General features: G+C 49.1%; 1 protein-coding gene across 1 annotated transcript in view; it reads left to right on the forward strand.

Moving 5' to 3' along the window:
• Nucleotides 1-22,185, forward strand: part of CORIN (corin, serine peptidase) — a 1,570,916-nt gene that overhangs the window by 1,073,835 nt on the left and 474,896 nt on the right. Inside the window, exon 9 of the mRNA XM_085642146.1 lies at nucleotides 4,406-4,519. Coding sequence (XP_085498272.1) covers nucleotides 4,406-4,519 — 114 coding nt within the window. The remainder of the gene's footprint in view (nucleotides 1-4,405; nucleotides 4,520-22,185) is intronic.

Consider the following 22,185-nt stretch of genomic DNA (forward strand, 5'->3'; position numbering starts at 1 on the left):
CGCCTCGAAGGGAATGAGAGGCATTGGGGGGTCAGACAACCGCAGTAGTTCCCTGGATGGCATAGCGGCATCGATCTTCCGCTCCAGTTCTCGAGTGTTTTGGCACCATGTCGCCCTCAAGTCTTCCAGGGCTAGAAGGATATCACCATAGGTCAGGTCTGCTCCCCGCTTCCGCATGTCGGCAGTATGTAAAGGCGCCACCGGGACACCCTCCAGCTCGACAGTAGGCAGGGAAGCTTGCGTCAGGGATATGGAGGCTTCCGTCTTTCCGGCGAGGCAGACCGGCACCGCCACCATGTTTGCAGTTAGCCCACATCGGAGGGGTGAGGGCGTCTCCATAGGACGGAGGAATAGTAGTTAAGGCAAGAAGAGTTACTGCTCGCTATACGGAGCTCACACGATGGGAGAGCCCTCGGCTGTATTGCAATGCGGGTGGTGGGCGCTCTAAAACGGATACCGCTCTGACCGCTGGTAGCAGGACAAAGGAAGGTTCGCCAGCCCGGACCCAATCATACAGGAATTCTCTCCGTCGCGAAGAAGGCTCCGCCAAGCCGCCCACTCCACCTCCGGTCACATTTCCCCAGGCGCCGGTCCAGCCCCAGGTCGTCTCACCGTACGTGATAAGCGGTGTCCGGTGGCGGTGGTCGGGCCAGAGTGCGTGGGCAAAGTCCAAAGTCGGCAAACTCTATGAATCCTCGACCAAAAAAGCCGGCGGGGACATCGGAGGAATGCGGAAAGTATCAGCACATTCGTGGTTACATTTGCTCGCGCCGTAGGCAGGATTAAAGATCAGGATGTCATGTAAACAGCAGACGGGCTGCGGAGCCGGGAGCTCAGACGTCCTGTCCGTCCGCCATCTTGGCTCCTCCCCCTCTATTTAACTTTCTTGATAGAAAACGACCAGTAGAGGTCAGTAAAATACCAGAATTTCTTTCCGCTTGTTCTACTGCCTCTGTTTAAATATCTTGATAGAAAACGACCAGTAGAGCTCAGTAAAATACCAGAATTGCTTTCTGCTGAGGGACTTTCTTTTTTTTTAACTTTTCTGGCAACTGCCTCTATTTAACTTTCTTGATAGAAAACGACCAGCAGAGGTTAGTAAAATACCAGAATCACTTTAGCATTCTCTAGATTCCAGTCCATAGAAATTGTCTTCCACGAGCACCCGTAGACAATAATAGTTTTTTTCAAATCTTGTATTTTCAGTGATATGTCACCGAGGGCACTGCTTTTATAGTAAAAACAGAGCTTTGGACTATTCCATTTCCCGCTGAAAGGCAATATTTCTCTCCATGTGTTCCCATACCTGGCATGTCACGCTGTTTGGTGCTTGCTTTCCCTCCATGTTAAAGAACAGTAGATGTTTCAGCACCCAGGCTAATGTGCTGCACAGCTAAATACATATAAGGTCCCAAAGGCGAGACTGATTGCATTGCAAATGCTTGTTTTTACAGTTCTGTCACATCTACAGGAAGAGCCTTCCCAAACATAGGTAGCCCCAACTAATGATTCTCTCAAGCAGTGTTCATGTTCCTCATTAGTTACACATTATGGGATTTTGATACTGAGATTATCCCTGTGGAAAGGGTTACAACTATAGGAATTCATGTTTACACGCTGATTCCCTCTTGTTTTTCCCATGCACGAATTCATGGACAAAAATGTTTAGTGTCCTGTTCCCGCATTACTTCTGATGTCAGTTTGGCCGAAAAATCTTGTTACTGCCAAATCATGATAACCTTCTTACTCGGAATGTGGCTGATAGCATGAGCGTAGCTGGCAGTGGTGCAGCAGGTGCAGTGGCACCTGGGCTCTGAGACCTTACATCTCCACTGAACACTGTTTATTATTGTATGTCACCAGCTGTTCAGCAGTAAGAGGACCCATTAGCCTTGCCTGCACTGGGTCCTATGACAACTTTGCTTTGCCGCTGGGCGGTTTACTGAAACCTGCATCATACAGTCTTCTTTTATTGTTCAGTCTTTTTACTATGTTTTCTAATGAGGTTGGTTTAATTTCACTGCAAGAGCAAAATATCAAACAGAGAAGTCTAAGTATCACGCAATGCGTTATAAGACCACTTCTTGGTGGTCAAAGTATAGCATATGCTAAGCCTCGAAAGATGATCGATAGATACAACATGAGTCGAAAGCACTTTTGTGCCAGGAATGACAGAAAAGTGAACCCCCCAAAAGAGAGCTCCCCGAGCAGCAACGCAAATGACGGCAGTCTCTCCCAGCTCAAAAGGATAAAACATTCACTCAGAGAAGCGACATACATGTAGCTTGGAGCTGGATCTGTCCAGCGTAGTTCATGTCAGGACACAGGCCTTGTTACTTATCCAGCTTCCAGCAAATCGCAAAGTATAAAAGCACCAGATTGCTAACTTCCCCAAAGTGGTTTTGCTCAAATCTTGGAATGGAAAGACAGCAGCATGCGGCGAGCACACAGCCTTGCAAAACAAAGGAGGAAACTCAGGGGAAAGAATACACTTGGATAAAGATGTCCATTACTCATGTTACCACTGCTCCTATGAGGTGACAGAGTGAAGGTGGGGGATCCAAAGTGATAAATAACCAAAGTTAAGTAGACATTGGGTAACAGACCATCAACTTTAACAAATATTACTGGAAAAGTATTATTCTAACCCCTGGCACACAGCTCCGACCCTACTCAACGTGGATATGCAGAACAAATAGAAAGAGAATATCTAATGAAACAATAGATTTCAAGCCACAAAATATTTACTTAATTATAGAAAATCACTCATCCTACAAATTATGTAAGGACCAGCAAAGACACACGAACAGAAATATTACCCCTCTCCCAACGTTTTGACAACTCATCTCTCCTGCTCCCCTGTCCAAGCTCTCCTGGCGGGGGTCTGCTCTTCCTCTTTTTATTCTCCTCCGGCATTCCTCCTTTCAGGAGCCTCTTTCCAATACTGGTCCCAGCAAACAGAGAAGAAACACTACTGCAGCCGCATTTTCTCACCCCCAGAAATCCATCATGCTGACCATGATATTAGAAATATTTACATTTCCTAACATTTTAGGAAAGGTAAGAACTTCTTTTTCCCGTCCAGAGCCTGGATTTGGTATCACACCTGATGCATCGCCTTTGTCAGCTTTGGCATTCGTTGGCGCCAGCGTTCATTGGCCTGCATTCTCCAACTTGATGTTCACTAAGTGGAAGACTTGTAGGTTAATGTGCTCACAACAAAAAACAATAGCGTGTGTTGCTTTAGGCTGTTACTTCTAGCATTTCGTTCCCACCTACACTACTATGAAGGGAGGCAATTCATGATACTTAAGGGCGCTATGGGGCTGCTGGGATGGGACAGCGTGTCGCAATAACTGCAGTTAAGTTAATCTGTATCTCTTCTATTGGAACCTACAAGACAGTGGTGACAACACCATATCACGAGGATTCCTTGTGAACAGGGCCTTACGTCTGTGTACTACATTGGTGTATTATAGGACTTGTATACGTGGTTTAGTTAAATTCAGCCAATGTGACTGTCACACCTGAAAAAGGATTTGTAAAAGGAATGCACTAGATTAGGACCATGGGCCTTATTAAGAGTTTGGCGGTGCAGGACCGCCTTGCTTCAGCACCACCAAACCCACCTGCCTGGCAATGGTTCTTTGGCGTTCGCAGGGCGGTGCCTATGAAATAGGCACCGCAATAGGAACGTAAAAGGCAGTACCTGCAAGGCATGGACTGCTGTAGTCCATGCCGTGCAGGTACTGGTGTGCATGCACACACGGGGGCACATGTGGTGCCCCCGTGTGCATCCACATGGCGTGAGATACAAGGGGGCCCTGTAGGGCCCCCTTTATTTCCTCAACGCCACACTTTTCATGGCGGACACACCGCCATGGAAAGTGTGGCAGTGAGGAAACTCACAATATGCTTGGCAGGGCCTCTCTGATCCCTGAAGATTGCTGTGGGCCCAGGGCGACCTGACCGCCCTGGTTGTAAGGCAGAGGTCGGGAGACCGCCAACACTGTGCCCCCCCCCCCTCCCCCGAGTCTGCCAATCCGTGGACTGCCAGACTCTTAATAAGGCCCTTTATGGTTTCTGACATACAGTCCTATGGAAACCCTGCATAAGTGTCTTTTGACCAGAAGGTCTCACCAATACATATGTACAAGAAAATCAAACTAAATAGCACATATTTAATTGTAAATAATATTAACACCTTTCTAATTGTAACAAAAGTGCTTTTCAACATAAAGGAAGTACAACATTATTTTTCTTTTCTTAAAGCTTCCTTGAAGGCAGGAGAGACAAAATGGGAAGAAGGGTCACAATATTGTCCTTATAATAAAGAGAAAATGAAAGTAAAATATAGTTGATTGTTCATTCACCTTTCTAACTGGACCCCGTCTTCTATCCTCAGCATGTCATAGTCAGGGTCTGACTGAGTGCAACAATGGGCAATGTATTCCCAGCGCTTTCCGGTGTGATGGGGACAAGGACTGCAAAGATGGAAGCGACGAGGAGAACTGTCCAAGTAAGGAGAAGTGTTGTTTATTTACTAGTGCATCAATCAGATCCTTTTTAATTCAATTAAACTATGCTACATGTGCATTGTCTCTTGCAATATTAACCTGATGCCCAATGTATACAGTAGTGTGCTTTGTGGACCTCCGTCTTGTCTCATCCTTAGTGTGAGAATTATAAAACGTTATTAAGGCCTCCTGCCTCATGCAACCTTCTCATATCTCGGGCTTTTCATGCAGCATTCTGTAATACTACAGTCTACATCGATTTTGACTTTTGTCTTTAAAATGCCTTTCTTTTGCCTGTCACATGTCTTTTATATTTTAAATTTCACCCAGCAGCCAACAACTCCCTGAATATTTGAAATGTTTGCTACCCCTTATTCCTCCCCCACCTCACTTTGTCTAGACATCAAGTGACTGTTCAACTGAAACAGTCTGACCTCTTGTGCTGAGAATGACCTCATGAGCAGATGGAGGGCCTCTCAACCAGGCTGATCTACTTATCACCCAACCGGAGAGCATAAAGGTGACGCTCCTCCACATGTTGTAACCATCAGCCTATGGCTCTATTATCTTTACATTTTTGTGGTCTGCAGGAACTTGACGAAATATTTTTTAAGATCATATCAATCCGCCTGACGGGCGATGCAGTTGCCTATCATCTCCTACTAGAACTAAATACGACATGTCAATAGATGAGCAAAGCTCCAGCAAGGGGAGGTGCAGGGGACATACTTATTGCTATTGCTCCGAATATACCATTATTAGCACAGGTTTGCCTGATCGCCCAAATTGGAAAGTGCAACATCTGTTAAAGTCTCTTTGAATGTGCGACGAATTATGGCTGTGCAATTTTTATGGTTTGTATCTTCCTGTGCCTTTTGACCAGCTGAGCAAGAAATAATTTAAAGCAGATTCTGTGCAGTTTGGTTTATGCGCTGCGGTCCAACAACTGTTAAGTAAAACGACCACATTTATGGGCATTGCCTGCAAGAAATGAGCCATATGTTTGACTATGATGGTTTGATATTACCTTAGCATTAATGCTTTCTAATTGTTAGGGCCGAGTTCCTTCCTACCAATTTACTGTGGAACTCTTGGTCAATGGACCTTTGTTACCTGCTGAGAAGTGTTGAGGAGAGAAATAACTCATTAAAGCAAACTACAATTTATAAGAACCATGACTCTGAAGAATCACAGACTCCGAAATCCAAGTTAGTGGGTTTATTAAAAAGCCAAAAACAACTGGATGTACAAACACCTCATAACGAGGTTGTAGAAATACATGGGAACTAATCCAAACCCAAACCTATGAGCTAGTTTAATGCAATGAATCACAAACAGAATAACAAATTCCAAAAGTAGAACACAGGCAATGATTGCCCCCACGTCAAGATCAGACTTTATCTGTGGTGAATGAATAAAAAGCATTAGTCTGTCCCTACACTACCACTACCGTGACCCAGGCAAGGTCAGGAAAAGGTGTCAGCTCGTGAAGACTTCCTAACAAGTACACTCACGTTGTATAGGTCAAGTAGCCAAAGCTACAGAGCTCGTTCTAGGATGCTCCGTCACTCTCTTTCGATCTCCTCACCTCCTCTCCGGACTCCACCCCGGAGCACTGTCCATAATAGAAAACACAAAAACGTAGAACACGCCCACAGATCACCTCACTTTCCTGGACACTTCTCAAAGGTGATTTTCCATTTGAGTCGACTTCCAGCTCCTGGCTCGATGACCCTGATTCCCAGGCCTCCCTCAGTGAGAAAAAACACCGTCTCCCAATTATCAGCGTTCTTTACACAGTATCATCTCCTTCCCGAGCCTAACTCCTAAAACCAAAGGCGTTATTCTAACTAACAAAGACGACTCTCCACCTGCAACAGAAAAGTGAGAACAGAACAAATTCAACATGCACATGAATTTCACTAGCAAATCTTTGTCTGAGAGCTTCCAGGGAAAATACATTTCAGGCCCACAGAAATTGGCCAACATAAGAATGAAACACATAGGTTCTTCAAATACACGCATTGGTGAACACTTAAATTGGGCCTTTCTTACTCATGTTACATAAGCACATCGAATGCATCAAGCAACTATACGTTAAGCACAATTAGTCACATCTGTGTGCAACTTTAATATGGTTCACATTTAAATCTAATGCATTACATCATGTATGAGCAACTTCATTAAGCAAATGCAGGCAACTACTAATGATTACATTATTCGGAACGCAAAGGCCACGTTATTTTTTTGCATAGCACGAACATTTCTATCATTATAATTTCACATGTTATTGCTAAATACGATCGAATAACCAAATGTTATCACGACAAAGGAATACATATGTGGATGTGGACTATCCGTGATCATAATGCACCCCTACAAACGAAAGAGCACCCTTGCGCTCCATCATAATGCTAAGTTTATAAAGATTTTTTTTCAATATTGTTATATTTACTGACGAGTTAATGAAGATGAAGCTCCTTTTAGCCAGTGTTAATTATTGTATAACCTTTGAATGATTATCGTTGTTTGAAGACATTTTCTTTTTACCCTGATTCGTGAACTGCATAAATGTTTGATGATGATTTATAGTGATCAGTAAATACTTTTTAAAACTAACTGGTGACTTCTGGGCAGTCATTTGTGAAATGAATATCTTATTTTGTTCTGAATACATTATTTTGTTCTGCTATGAATTATTTAAAATTTTTGTTCTCCTGATGTATACTTACTCAAAACTGGAACAGCCATCCACAATGTGTACTTGTGTAACCTATGTTGTTTTTCTAAAACCTTTGAGTTTATACCCATCATGATACTGGAAATAAGCTACTGAGCCGAGTCTCTTGTTACTCCACCTCATTCCACAGGCTTAACCCATCTTCTTTCTTGTCGATGTTGATACAGGATGCGAGGCTGCAAGCATGGTTCATTTGCATATTCATGAGCTGGGCATCGGGTCTATTTGACCCTGACCCTAACCGATAATGGGTCCACGAGTGAAGCAGCCTGGCGCACACTCACAGTTTGTGTATCTTGCCACATCAGTACAATGGTTGTAAAGCAGCAGTCCCACCTAGTGGTTCTAGGGACATTCTGCTAAGGTATAATGAGGTGTGTTGTTGCACATATATATACAACCACAAAGGTCACAGCTGTGTTTGTGTACCCTGGCATTTACTAGCTCCCATCATATGCACAAAAAACCCTTCATCTCCACCTAAAAGGACTGCCCCGAAAGGTGCACACAGCCTCTTTAACTATAAGGATCTCACTAAGTGATTTAAGACTGTTGGATGTGTAGATTGGTATTTCCAACTGTATTGTGACGTTTTCTAAGTTATGTGAATGGATGATGTGGATTGTGATAAGTCTAATGTATGCATAACGTAAACTTGTGATCATTAGACCATTTTAGGACAGTTATTAACCACAATGCAACCCGTGATGAGGTCAGTACCTTAAACCTATAGCTATGAGGTAATGTTAACTTTGTTTAAGATTTCGAGCAACAATGCATAACCACATATTCCATGAATTCTAGTAAAACAAGTACAGTTGTAAGAATGTAACCAAATTAGTTACAAGTGGTGAGACGCTTGGGGTTATGCAGTGTTTAAATAGCTACCAACCCGTCTTTTCTCGAATCTGCATGTTCGTTACCCCACAGGTTGAGTGTTTATTTAATTCTACACAGTGTCAATCCAGCAATTCTCTGCTCTCTCTTTACAAGACTTTTGGCCAGTTATACTGTCCCTCTGTTCTAATGCCTGCATTTTTTCCATTACTGGCCATCTCTGGTAAGGAGCCACCAAACAAAGAAACCGAAAGGCAAAGTTTGGATTTCGTTTTTAATTATTCTTTTTTTATGATTACATGTAGAAAATGTGCTTTAAATAAAATACACAATAGTGTTCAACATATTTAAAGGATTAATGGGCTATTCAAAGCAGGAATGTTTATTTATTCATAACTTACAAACATATAACAGAAAATGTAATAATGTGCTATCTAGATAAATATGCAGCATCAAAATATCCTCTTCAATAAGGGGCTCACACTGTTTTATGTACAGTTGTTAAGTCAATGCTCTATGACCTACCTTAGCTAGAAAATATTAAAATTCTTCGTCATGGATCACAAATAAAAAAGTTAAAACTTGAATTCATTAAATAACATCAATTCAAAAATCATAGATCATTTAGTAGCTGAAGATGTTGAGCTGTATAGGCATTGAAGAAGATGAGGTTGGTAAATGGGGATTGGATATGTGACTAATTTGCTGTCCAGTTAGAGGTGGAAGAGCAGGTACAAAGTGCCACGATCACTATACTTAAGCTACATTTACAGACAAGCTCACCTATTCCTAAACAGAGGTGAACCAAAAATGTTCATTGAATCACTGTCTACCGTTCTGATAGCTAAGCCCTGCGTGTATTACTCCGACAAGAAGTGATTTGGCGTAAAGAAACAAATAAACACCCTCCACTGTAGTTAAGAGTTAATCATGGTATTATTACTACAAAGAACATTCTACAAAATAGAAGACTATAGTAATAAGAAACTCCTAATATCAAGGAGCCAGAAAAGCAAAAACATATTTATTGTGATTTAAAAAAAAAAATCTTATATGTCCAATTTTTTCTTAGGATTACATTTGTTCTACAGACCTTTTAAAGTCAAGGGGTTTCGTCCAGGGTTCAGTGTTAACTGAGAATTCTCCAATTTTTGGAGGTATAACTCAATTTTTGCTAGTAAAATAACTGGGGCAATAGGTAGGAAAAAGACATTGGAATGGTTGGCAATTACCTATGAAGTTAACCTCTGTTAGTGTTCATAATGTTCCCAATGCCCGCCCTCTTCCATTCTCCTGGGAACAACCATTTCCCTTCTACTGAAACAAAATTTACAGCTGTGGAAAGTCCACCCTACTATATATAAATGTACACTCATCCTGATCCTACTAATTCAGATCTCCCAGTCGTGCGGGAGTGCAGCTCGGTTTGCACCCCTAAGTGAAATGTAACGGTTTAAAACCGATACTTTTTGTGAAACAGTCATTTTATATAAGACAAAATAATCAAAGTAACTGCCTGAAAAAATAATCTGGTGAAAAAATCTCAGCACCGTAAACCTATGGTAGACAAATTAGCCGCATACTGGATCCTTCTTTGAGCTAGACACAGTAGTTATTAGTTAGCTTTTCATTAAAGGGGATTAGCTGGTGTCATGTAATAGTGCAATTGTAAGTCAGAAAGTCCAATTTGCTAACTAGTGTACCACAATTAGCACCAGCGATTCTTTAGAAAAGGGTTTAATCATTTTATCCCACAGCGATTATGAATTGACACACTCACCTCCTGATTATTTTTTAAGTAAATCTCTGTCCTTTCAGGGCACCACATGTAGCAGTTTGTAGGCAAATTTGTTGATTTGTGCACACCAGCATGAAGTAGCTATTCTCTCTCTGAGATTGTGCCTCAATTCGTCATCTCTAATTTTTTATGAATATCCCGTAGCCATTCTTTCACACTGTGTTTCTGTGTCTCATTATCCCTATCTAAAAGTTCCCATAAGATGGAGAGCACCCGTTCAGGTGACCCCCACTAGACAATCATGAGGGTAGATACTGCCCAATCATTTCTTCTTGCTGGCCAAATATCTTACCCAGAACCTTAGTTGCTAATGTGTAAACGTTATATTTTGATGAATCCAAAGTATCCTTTACAAACCTCAAAACGCTCTGTTAATTGGATATCATGCATGTGTCTAAAGGTTATTTCTTCCTTCTCTCCACCATTTGTCTAATATCCTATTTTCATACCCTGGTAAAAAAAATGGGATTAGCCCATAGTGGTGTAAGGATGGAAGAAAACAAATCTATCTAAAAAACCCCTGCATGTCAGTATGAAGCCTCCTAACTATGTTTGGGTCTTCATATTTGTGGGAATCATATAATTCCTGCAAGAACGTTTTTAAGTAGGGACTGTTCAATGTATGCTCACTGTTCACAAGAACCACCCAGCTCTTCTTAGTTCTGTTGAAGGATAATTTGTGATACGGGGTAGGAATGATGACGCCACCTTGAAATTTAGTTACAAACACACTTTATTTTTAACTCATGTTTTTCTACACAAATATGAATCAGAACATCTTATGCTGAAGTTTGGAGAGGACATTTAGAAATTATCTCATTAAAATATAACAAAGGTGTTTCGACCCATTTAATTTTGCGACTAAGTGCCCCTTACGCTTGTGTAAGTCTTCATTTAAAAAGTAAGTGAGATTAATGAGGAAGAGTTCATCCCAGAAAGATTGCTGAATTATGAAACGGTAGAGGTTTTAGCGAGTACTTACAGCCTCTGTTCCCTTGCTGCAATGCACTGACAACAGGCCACATCCTTTTGGTGATGATGGCCTGTTCCGATATTAGGGGCTTTGTAGCAAGAAGGAGCATTAGAGGACCAAAGCCAGCGGAGGGGAGCAGCAACAGGAACTGCATGGAATTGTGACCACATCGTACATCAGAAGAGCAAGCAGGGTCCTTCGTGATGTAGGAGATGCCCCAGGAGACGGACCAACATGTAGTGGGTTCAGTTGTTCACCACTCACACTGAACCGTCTTTTTGTCACAGCATGTGAGCTGCTCTGGAGGGCGTATGTTGCCGGTCTGGTGAAACCTGATGGAGAGAGCACATTAAAGTGTATAGGACAGAGGTTTAGGGCACCTCAGGGTGGAGACTGGATTGCAGTGGGAATATTATGAGGCCTGCCTGAGACGCTGAATAAGGAACAGATTCTTGGTACATTGGGCTGATTGCTGAATCTTACTGGTGACTCTTCTTTGGGGCCCGGCACTGTCGTAAGGGAGGCAGTGCTAGTGAGTCTAACGCTAACTTACTAACTGTCTCTTGTACAACACAAATGGACCAGTGGTTTTCAGGCATAATAGTAGGAGGATTACTCACAAGTGCTGAGGCATTCCTAGATTTATTATTGTAGAATCATACAACTGGCAATACCAGGAACCTCTGAGCCTCTGTACAGTAGCAGTGCTGGAATGCACAGAGCGTTACCAACATATGAGCAGTGTTAGGTCATAATATTCTAAAGCCCAGAAGTGGGCAGGTACAGTCACAGACTTGATCCCATAACATGATTAGGGAAGAACTGGCAAAGAAGCCTCACACGTTCAGGACCCAGGCAGGAGATGGGGCATATACCCACCACTTCAAGCCTGAAGAGGTTGATAAAAGATGGAAATAAAACATTCACTGAAAAAATTGGCAGTGTACAACAGTCTCCTCTGCAAAACTTGGATAAGATCAGAGACCATTTAATTAATGTGTGCAGAAAATATGAGATCTGAAAGGCACATCAACTGTGGACATACAACATATAGATGATCTAAAGAACTTTCTAGAAAGCATGAAGAAAAGCTGGGGGATTTAGAAGACAAGTTGAGGAGTAATAATGAGAGACTACTCTGGTCTGCCAGATGGTACTGGGATACAATCAAAGCATACGACTTGAGCATAGGCGGGAAGCCGTGCTATATGGGATTGCGAAGGAAGATTGCCCTGACCTCCACCGACTACATCCTCCTCAGAGACCTGAACTTTCACCTGGAGAACAACAATGACAGCAACTCGACAACCCTGATCGATAACCTCGCCAACCTCGGACTGAGGCAACTCGTCACAATGCCTACCCACTCCGCCGGCCACACGCTTGACCCCATCTTCTCCGCAAGCCCCCACGTCGCCTTCAGCCACACCACCGAACTCCTCTGGACCGACCACTGCTGCATCCACTTCTCCTACCAGAAACCCACCACACACCGCTGCATCCAAAAGATCCCTCGCCGCTGCTGGAGAAAAATCACCGAAGACCAACTACACGCAAACCTCGCTTTCAGCCCACCCACCGATCCCTCCAACACCGACGACGCTGCCCACAGCCTCAGGCGCTGGATCGATGACTGCACCAACACCCTCGCCCCGCTGAAGAAACCCTCCCACAGAGACAACAGCAAGAGGGCCAGCTGGTTCACCCCAGAACTCCTAGCCTCCAAGTGAGCCTGCCGGAAACTAGAGAAGAAATGGCACAGCGAACAAACTCCAGACAGCCACGTAGCCCATAAGGACGCCACCCGCAACCACCATCACCTCATCAAGACTGTCAAGAGGACCTCCTTCAAAGACCGCCTCGACAACAACGCACACAATAGCAAGGAGCTCTTCAACATCGTAAAGGAACTCTCCAACCCCAGCTCCAACACCGACATCCCGCCGTCGCTAGCCCTGTGTGACTTCCTCGCCACTTTCTTCCACTGCAAGATAGCAGACATCCACGACAGCTTCAACACCCAGACAGCCCCTACACACAGCAACACAACAGACACCATCGACCACGACCCCCTGCTAACCTGGACCAGCATGAGCATCGATGACAACATCAACATCATGAGCACAATCCACTCCGGCTCCCCGTCAGACCCATTCCCGCACCACATCTTCAACAAAGCCAGCAGCTCCATTGCACCCCACCTGCGCAATGTCATCAATCTCTCCCTCAAGACCGCGACCTTCCCAGAGAGCTGGAAGCATGCCGAGATCAACGCCCTACTCAAAAAACCCAAGGCAGACCCTAGAGACCTCGAGAACTTCCGTCCCATCTCGCTGCTCCTGTTCCCGGCCAACGTCATCGAGAAGATCGTCAACAGACAGCTAACCCGATACCTCAAAGAAAACAGAATCCTGGACCCTTCCCAGTCAGGGTTCCACAGCAACCACAGCTCCGAGGCCGCCCTCATCGCCGCCACCGAAGACATCAGGACACTGCTGGACAACGGTGAGACCGCGTCCCTCATCCTCCTGGATCTCTCCGCCGCCTTCGACACCGTCTGCCACCGCACACTACGCGCACGCCTCCACGCCGTAGGAATCCAAGACAAAGCCCTGGAATGGACCACCTCCTTCCTCTCCAGTAGAACCCAGAGCGTCCGCCTTCCCCCATTCCAATCCGAAGCCTCCGAGAACATCTGCGGCGCACTCCAGGGTTCCTCCCTCAGCCCGACACTGTTCAACATTTACATGGCTCCACTCGCACACGTCGCCCGACAGCACGACCTCAACATAATCTCCTACGCAGACGATACTCAACTGATTCTCTCCCTCACCAAGGACCCCATCACCGCCAAAGCCAACCTCCACGAAGGAATGAAGGCCGTCACCGACTGGATGAAGACCAGCTGACTGAAGCTGAACACGGACAAAATGGAGGTCCTTATCCTCGGCTCCAACCCTTCAGCCTGGGTCGACTCCTGGTGGACGACAGCACTAGGGGCAGCTCCGACACCCACCGACCATGCACGCAACCTGGGAATCATCCTTGACTCAACGCTCTTCATAACCAAGCAAGTCAACGCCGTCTCCTCCTCCTGCTTCAACACCCTCCGCATGCTCCGCAAGATCCACAGGTGGATCCCGACAGATACAAGAAGAACAGTCTCCCAGGCCCTCGTCAGCAGCAGACTCGACTACGGAGACGCCCTCTACGCGGGAGCCCCGACCAAGCTCATCAAACGACTGCAACGCATCCAAAACGCCTCAGCACGACTGATCCTCGACCTACCACGCCACGGCCACATCACCCCCCACCTGAGAAACCTGCACTGGCTGCCCGTCAACAAGAGGATATCCGGAGGAGCCTAGCGCGCAACCAAGATGGCCGCATAGGTGCGAGGCTCCCGAGGACCTCCGCGACCTCCTACGATTATCCTGAACATATCCTGTCCCAGATGAGGGGACTGTGTTGGTGAGCCTGAGCTGAGGTGGCACCCGTTTTCCGCTTCCAAATTGGACCTCGGACACCGGCTTGAGCACCGATCGAGGTTTGCGGCCTTCTCCTAGCCGAACCCCGGATTTGCGCTGTGGGGCGATCCAGTGACAAAGTGAACAACAGCGGCGGGCAGGGCTTGGTGGCTCGCGTACCCCGCACTTTCACTTTCGCTTTCGCACCCCCCTTGCTGTCTCTGCGAGGTTGGGTCGCGGGGCTTCGTGTGTTGGTGTGGCCTCGCCGGGGGACCCTGCCTGCCCGCCGGCTGTGATCCGCCCCGCAGATCTGAGGTGGCCCCCCCCCGGAGCCCGTAGACCGGCTTGACTGCCCTTCACGAAGTGGCTGGTGCGACCGGGAGATTGGGACCATGGCCACGAAACAAGATGGTGACCGTGCAAAGATAAAATCGACCCGGCGTGGCGCAGTCCATCAGTCCAACAGCATGGACCGATATACCCTCCAGAAGGGATCTCCCGAGGTGCCGCACAGGTCCGCTGAGGGCCCTACTGATGCCCCCGATCTGCCCACGGATCTGACTCTGCGGGATGTCATGGGCGCCATCGCCGAGATGAAGGCCTCGGTGGGCCAGCGTTTCGATACACTGGCGCAGAAGATCGACTCGGTCCTCGTGGATGTTGGCCTGGTAAGGGCCGATCTCTCCAAGACCAACGACCGAGTCGATTCTTTGGCCCACACCGCATCGGGCCTTACGACAGATGTGGCGGCCCTACAAACGGAGGTGCGCCGGCTTGCTCGGGCGAGTGCGCTGATGGATCGCCGCCTGGAGGACTCCGAGAGTCGGGTCCGGAGGAACAACATTCGTATCATCGGGGTGCCTGAGGGACGTGAGGAGGCGGCGGCGGACCTTTTCATGGAGGACCTGATTGTTACCCATCTCCAGCCACGGGGGCTGAGTAAATTCTTTGCTGTGGAGAGGGCCCACAGGGTTCCCGGGGGAAGGCCGAAGGTCAGAGCCGCTCCGAGACCTCTCATTGCCCGGATTTTTAATTTTCGGGACAGAGACGCTATCCTGCAATCCTCCAGACTACAGGGACCGATTAGACTTGACAATATGGACATTAATTTTTATCCTGATTTCACCCCAGCGGTCCAGAAGCAGAGACTGAGCTTCCTCGGTGTCAAACGCCGTCTCCGGGACCTAAACCTCAAATACGCCATGCTTTTCTCAGCTAAGCTGCGAGTGGAGGTGGATGGTCGCACGCACTTTTTTGATCGTCCCGAAGCGGCCGGGGACTGGCTGGATACTCTGTCTGGGGATCGGGATCGGGGGGGCGGGGGGGGGAGCGGCGGGGGGAGAGGGCTCGCCGGATCAGGACTGAGGGACTAATATTAGACCTCGCTCGGGACAAAAATGATGCCACTTTTGACCATACGTCTGTTCGCTTAAGTTCCCCTCCTATGGAGGTTGTGTGGGGTTTCTTGGGGGTTCTCCCTCCTCCTCTGGGGGTCTAGTTAGTTTAACTATCTATGGGGCGACAGGCACACTGCACGTTGGGGGGGCTGTTTGGGCTCATGCAGGGGTGCAGGGAGGGGGGAGTTCTGTTGGGGTGGGTGGGCAGGGATGGGGTGTTGTTCGTTATTATCACAAGGCAAACTTATTTTTGTGTTGGTTCTAAGGTGCTCTCGGGGGGACGACTGATGGTTTCTGTGTATGACGGGGGGTAGGGAATTAACTTTGTTGTCTTGGAATGTTAATGGACTGGGGGACAGGATCAAACGAGGTGTGGTCCTGCAGTTTTTGAAGCGACTCTCGCCCGATGTAGTCTTTCTGCAGGAGACACACCTTATTGGCAATTCCTTCTGTGCCATGAATCGGCGTGGCTACCGCCTCGTGGCCCACTCGGGCTTCACGTCAGGCTCAAGGGGTGTGGGTATCATGGTAAAGAACTCGCTCCCGTTAGAAATTGATGAGGTGCTCCACGATGATAGGGGACGTTACACTGTCTTGGTGGGGAGAATGGAGGGCAAAGTGGTTGTCTTTGTGTCAGTGTACGTCCCACCGGGGCTGCAGTCGACCACCTTTGCAGACCTGGGGCGCCTCCTCCTTGGCCTTCCGGGGGGGCTTCTGGTGGTGGGGGGGGATTTCAATGCGGTGGTTTCTGGGACTGTGGATCGTCACCCCCCTAGGGACCTCCCCCGGGCACAGGCGTGGCTATCCGGCCTCTTGGACACACTGGGATTGGTGGACTGCTGGCGCTTAAAACATCCCACGCAGCTGCAGTACACTTTCCACTCGGGGGCCCATGGTAGTCTCTCCCGGCTTGATTATGTCCTTGTCCCGGCGGCCTATGTCGGGAGGGTGGGGGAGGTGCGCCATTTGGCACGGGGTATCTCGGACCACTCCCCGCTCCTGTTACATTTCGATGTCTTTCCGAGGGGTGAGGGCAGGGTGGTCCCAATCAATTCCTGGTACCTGCGCGACCCCACCATTCGCGCTGACTTGATTAAATCCCTCCAGCGCTATTTTGATGAGAATGTGGGGTCAGTGCCTTCGGCTATCTCCCTGTGGGAGGCCTTCAAAACAGTACTCAGAGGGGAGGCCCTGTCCCTTATTTCCCACGCCCGTAAGCGCGAGCGGGAGGAGGTGACCCGGGTGGAGGCTGAAATAGCCGAGTTGGAGGGTAATCTAGAAGATGGGGTGACGGATGCTGCACTACATGTCCTCCAACTCAAGCAGGCGGCCTATAGGGCCCTCGTCACGGAGGCGGCCAGGGGCCTTAGTAGAGAGGCTGGTAAACTGATAGCGTGGTTGGATAAAAAGGAGAGAGCGAATCGTGTGGTCCCGCTGATTGAGAAAACGAATGGTGTGTGTGTAACTGAGCCAGAAGAAATTGTCTCCTGTTTCGCGGATTATTTCCGCGAGGTGTATTCCCCGGTCTCTTCTTGCTCTGAAGAGGATTCCCGTGCCCTGCTCAGGGATATCGCGCTGCCGTCCCTTTCCGGGGAGGACAGGGTGTCGCTGGACGCCGCTCCCACCTCCGACGAAATCGCCCTCGCCATACGCTCGGTCGCTTCTGGCAAGGCCATGGGCCCGAATGGTATCCCTATCGAGTTGTATAAGTTGCGACCGGATACACTGGTGCCCCACCTCCGCGCAATGTTCCTGGCGGCCCACTCGCTGGGCTCCCTCCCGCTTGACCAACGTCTGGCTACAATCGTGGTGATCCACAAGGAGGGGAGACCTCGGGACCGGGTTACTTCCTATCGGCCTATCTCACTATTGAATGCGGAGCCCAAAATTCTCGCCAAGGTACTGGCCAATCGGCTGGTCGGGGTGGTGGGAGATCTGGTTCATCAGGACCAGTCCGGCTTTATTCCCCACCGCAACACAGCCCTTAACCTGCGGCGTTTGCATGGGGTGCTCGCGCGAGTCCCATTTATACGGGAACCGGCCATTTTGGCGTCCTTGGACGCCACCATGGCGTTTGATACGCATGAGTGGCCATACATCTGGGCGATGCTTGCGAAGTTTGGATTTGGCCCAGGATTCATCAGCTGGGTCAAATTGTTGTATTCGGGCCCATTGGCGCAGGTGGTGGTGAACGGAAGGGTATCGGCCCCGTTTGAGCTGGGCCGGGGCACGCGACAGGGCTGTCCCTTATCGCCGCTTCTTTTTGCGCTTGCCTTGGAGCCCCTGGCGGAGTGGCTGCGGTGGGAACCTTCCATCCGTGGTCTCCGTTGGACCCCCGAGTATGAGGACCGCGTATCCCTATACGCTGATGACATCCTTCTGTACCTAGCCTCCCCACGTAAATCACTTATAGTGCTGGTTGAGGTTTTACACTCATTTGGTCGTAACTCCGGTCTCGTCATCAACTGGGCTAAATCGTGCGTGTATGTTCTCTCTGGGGAGGCTCCTATTCTCCCGCGGGGCTGTCCGATCCAGATCGCCCCGCAGGGATTTCGGTACCTGGGTGTCTTCATTACTCTGGACCCGGAGGCCCGGTATGAACGCAACCTCCTTCCCCCCCTCCAGCGCCTGCAGGTAGATGTCGCACGCTGGCGGCGCCTGCCGCTTTCGCCGCTCGGCCGGGCGGCATTGTTCAAGATGATGTCTCTGCCGCGTTTCCTGTATGCTTTGCAGAACACTATGGACTTAGTCCCGGCGCGCTACTTCCGTGAGGTGGAGAGTCTGCAACGCCGCCTGTTCTGGGACGGGAGGCCGCGTATTGCCCTGGCGAAGTTGACGCTCCCATGGTATGACGGGGGGATTGCCCTCCCGGATATTAAACGGTACTATTGGGCCTCCCAGCTCGCTGCAATTAACCATGGCCTATACGGGCCCGCCTTAAACCCGGCATTCGAAATGGACAAGATGCTCCTGCCAGGTGGCGACTACAATCGAGCGCTCTATTCTAGCGCGCCCGACGCTCGTCTGACGGGCCCCACGCGTGTCATGGTGCAAGTGTGGCACGCAGCCAATGCAGCTATGGGGTGGAAGGACCGTTTGACCCGGGCGTCACCACTATACGCGTCTGAGCGGTTAGGCTCCCTGTGGACCTCTAAGGGCTTTGAGAAGTGGGACATAATAGGTATCAGTAAAGTGGGGGATCTCTGGACGAGGGGAGGATTTAAAACGTTCGATATGATGCAGACGGAATTTCAGTTGCAGGGCAGTGAATACTTTCGGTATTTGCAGGTCCGTCATGCGCTGGGTTCCGTCTTCTCGGACGTTGCCTCCATCCCGGAATATTCCCCCCTGGAGGATAGAATGCTAGATGGGCACGTCCCGGACAGCACGATCTCACTGATATACAAAAAGCTGATAAATGACCGCTCGGGCCTGTTGACTGCCCTTCGCGCGGCTTGGGTTGCCGACGGGCTGGAGTTGGACGACGAGGACTGGACCTCCGCGGTGGCCTCCCCGAAGGAGGTGGATATACCGGCTCGCCTTCGCTTCGTCCAGCTCAAGATACTCCACCGGGTCTACATGACGGGGCCAAAGCTTCTGCGTATGGGCTATGCTGGAGATGGGTTGTGTAAGCGTGGGTGTGGTGCTTTGGGGACCTTTTTGCATATTTTGTGGGTGTGCCCGGAGGTGGAGGGGTTCTGGCGTGGTGTACATGAGGTGCTGCGACTGGTTACGCATGTGGCGCTGTTGCCTGAAGCGAGGAGATGCCTGTTGAATGTGTGGGAACCGACTGATTACTCGGCGCCGCAGACGTGGTGGGTGACTCTGGGATATATGATAGCCAAGCGTGATATTGCTCAACTGTGGGGATCCCAGAGGCCCCCGACGGTCTCGGCCTGGAAAGAACACATGGACTGGTGCATGTTTCGAGAAAAAGTGGTGTATGTGGCGAGGGGTAAGCCTGGGACATGGGTGAAAGTATGGGGCCCCTGGAACGCCTACCGCGGGGGTATCTGTGCACCACCGTTGCTGCCTGATACCTCGCCAGTCCCATCCCCCTAGCCGACTCGTTCCCCAGCTGCCGGGCATTGGGTTCCCCCAGTCCTCGCTCTGCTCTCTTCCCCCTCTTTAGACTTCTGTGGATAGTTGGGATCCCCCCTTTAGGGGAGCACGTGCTGCTATTTCCGATTGTGGGTTGCCTTGTGGGTGTGGTTTTCTTGTTGTTCTTAATTTAAAATGAAACCGTATAGTGGGGTCTGGATGATGTGGTTTTTGACGTTGTTACCTCCTGAGCATGCTCCTCTGCAACGCCACGTGTTCCATAAATGTATGTCGTATGTTCCTGTCATTGCTAGCGGCCGGCCGGAAGGTTGTAGGCCCATACTTGTATACTCTTGAGACTTGTAATAAACGGTTTAAAAAAAAAACAAAAAAAAAACAAGAGGATATCCTTCAAGCTCCTCATCCACGCACACAAGGCACTCCACAAGACCGGCCCAGCCTACCTCAACCAACGGCTTTCCTTCTAGATCCCCAACCGCCAGCTCCGCTCCGCCGACCTCGCACTCGCCACCATCCCGCACATCCGAAGAACAACCACCGGCGGGAGGACCTTCTCCCACCTCGCCGCCAAGACCAGGAACACCCTCCCACTGAGCCTACGACAGACCCAAGACCTGCTGACCTTCAGGAGGCTACTTAAGACCTGGCTGTTCGATCAGTAGCGCCCCCCCCCCCCAGCGCTTTGAGACCCTCACGGGTATGTAGTGCGCTCTACAAATGTTTGATTGATTGATTGATTGATTGATTGATACTTCCCAAGGGCTTGAGACTTTGGCCCCTACTCAGCAAAATGGTCTGAGCTTTTCCTGCTTACCCGCGAACACAAGTGACCATCTGGGCACTTTCTATCTCTACAACCTAATTAAAAATGTAGTAATTCTGTGGTACTCACCACAAATACACTACAATGACGTCGACTTAGCTGAGTTTACACGCTATTGACTTCTGCGTTCGAGCCTTGAAAAAGTCGTAATAATGACGAAACACGTGTCGGCTGTCTGTTGTTTCATCTACGTGTCAACAATCTGTCAAAACGTCAATAGTTATAGAAGAAAGCAGCTAGGTTATAAATGAATGCACTACCTAGACATGTTACTATACAGTAGTAAGGGTATTGCCCACCTCAGATGGCCAGCTGCCTGAAAGACCATAAAATAAGTTTACATTCACAAGGGTATGAGAGGCAACACAATACAGGTTTCACTGTGTTCATACAGTATTAAATTGATTGGAGAGTCCACACAAGGCTTGTAAAATTCAAGTGTTCTTTAATCCAAAGTTCGGTACAACCACAGTCACAGCCAACGCGTTTCGCCCAAACATGGGCTTCTTCAGGGCAAATAGTGTCAGTCAATGATGCACAGAGGCTTTCACGGAAAATGAGGGGTGTCTTGTAGTCAAAGTATACCTCGCCGTGCAAAGGCACTGTAGTAGTAGGAAGGCGATTGCAGGCACTTGGTAGAGTTCTTAATTTAGAAAGAACCCTGGGTAATTGGATTTGAGGTAACGATTACGAATTCCTTCCGTTGGGAGCCTGTTGTACCGTGGTATCCGTCGTGTTGAACTCTACCAAGTGCCTGCAATCGCCTTCCTACTACTACAGTGCCTTTGCCCGGCGAGGTATACTTTGACTACAAGACACCCCTCATTTTCCGCGAAAGCCTTCCTGCTGTCGATCGGGCCCGGGGGCGAATGCGGGGTGGCCCCACTGCACCGGGCGAACCTGCGGGCCCACCGCGGGTGACGGCGGTGTGGCGGACCAGGGATTACGCCTAATCTGACGATGTCTACGGGAGTGGGTCGCGCCAGAGCGGCCGTGGTGAGGTGAGAGGGCGGCCCGGACCAGAGCGGGGCAGCGGCGTTTCCGGCGGACTCCTGGCCTCCCCCCGTTGGGGGACAGAAGTGCCTCTGTTCTTCCTCTCTTCTTGACCCTCCGGTCCCTGGCCCCGCACCGGCCAGTCGCTTGACGGAAGGGCGCGACTGGCAGGCGGTCCGCCATACCGAGCCTAAGGACCGGCGCACACATCCCGGGCGCCATCATGGGCAAGGACAGGGGTGCCAAGTCGACGACCACGTCCCACCAGACCAAAATCGACCGCTTTACGAACCCAGACCCACCGGGTGCGGGCGGAGAGGCGGCATCAACTCCTAGCAAAGACCTTGCCGCCATCCTGCAGGCTATCAACACCTCCCGCGCGTCCCTGGAGGGGATGGTTGGGGAGGTGAAGGTGGACGTTACGCTCTTACGACAGGACCTCCGCAATGCCACGGCCCGCATCACGGAGACGGAGTCGCGGATTTCGACGGCGGAGGACGACATCCGACAGCTCCAAGACCAAGTCCGGGAGCTTACGACCCGTTCCAAGGAGCTGCATCGGCGGGCAGAGGATGCCG

The sequence above is a fragment of the Triturus cristatus genome, chromosome 2_2, assembly GCF_964204655.1.
Source record: "Triturus cristatus chromosome 2_2, aTriCri1.1, whole genome shotgun sequence".
In the NCBI taxonomy this organism is placed as follows: Eukaryota; Metazoa; Chordata; class Amphibia; order Caudata; family Salamandridae; genus Triturus; species Triturus cristatus.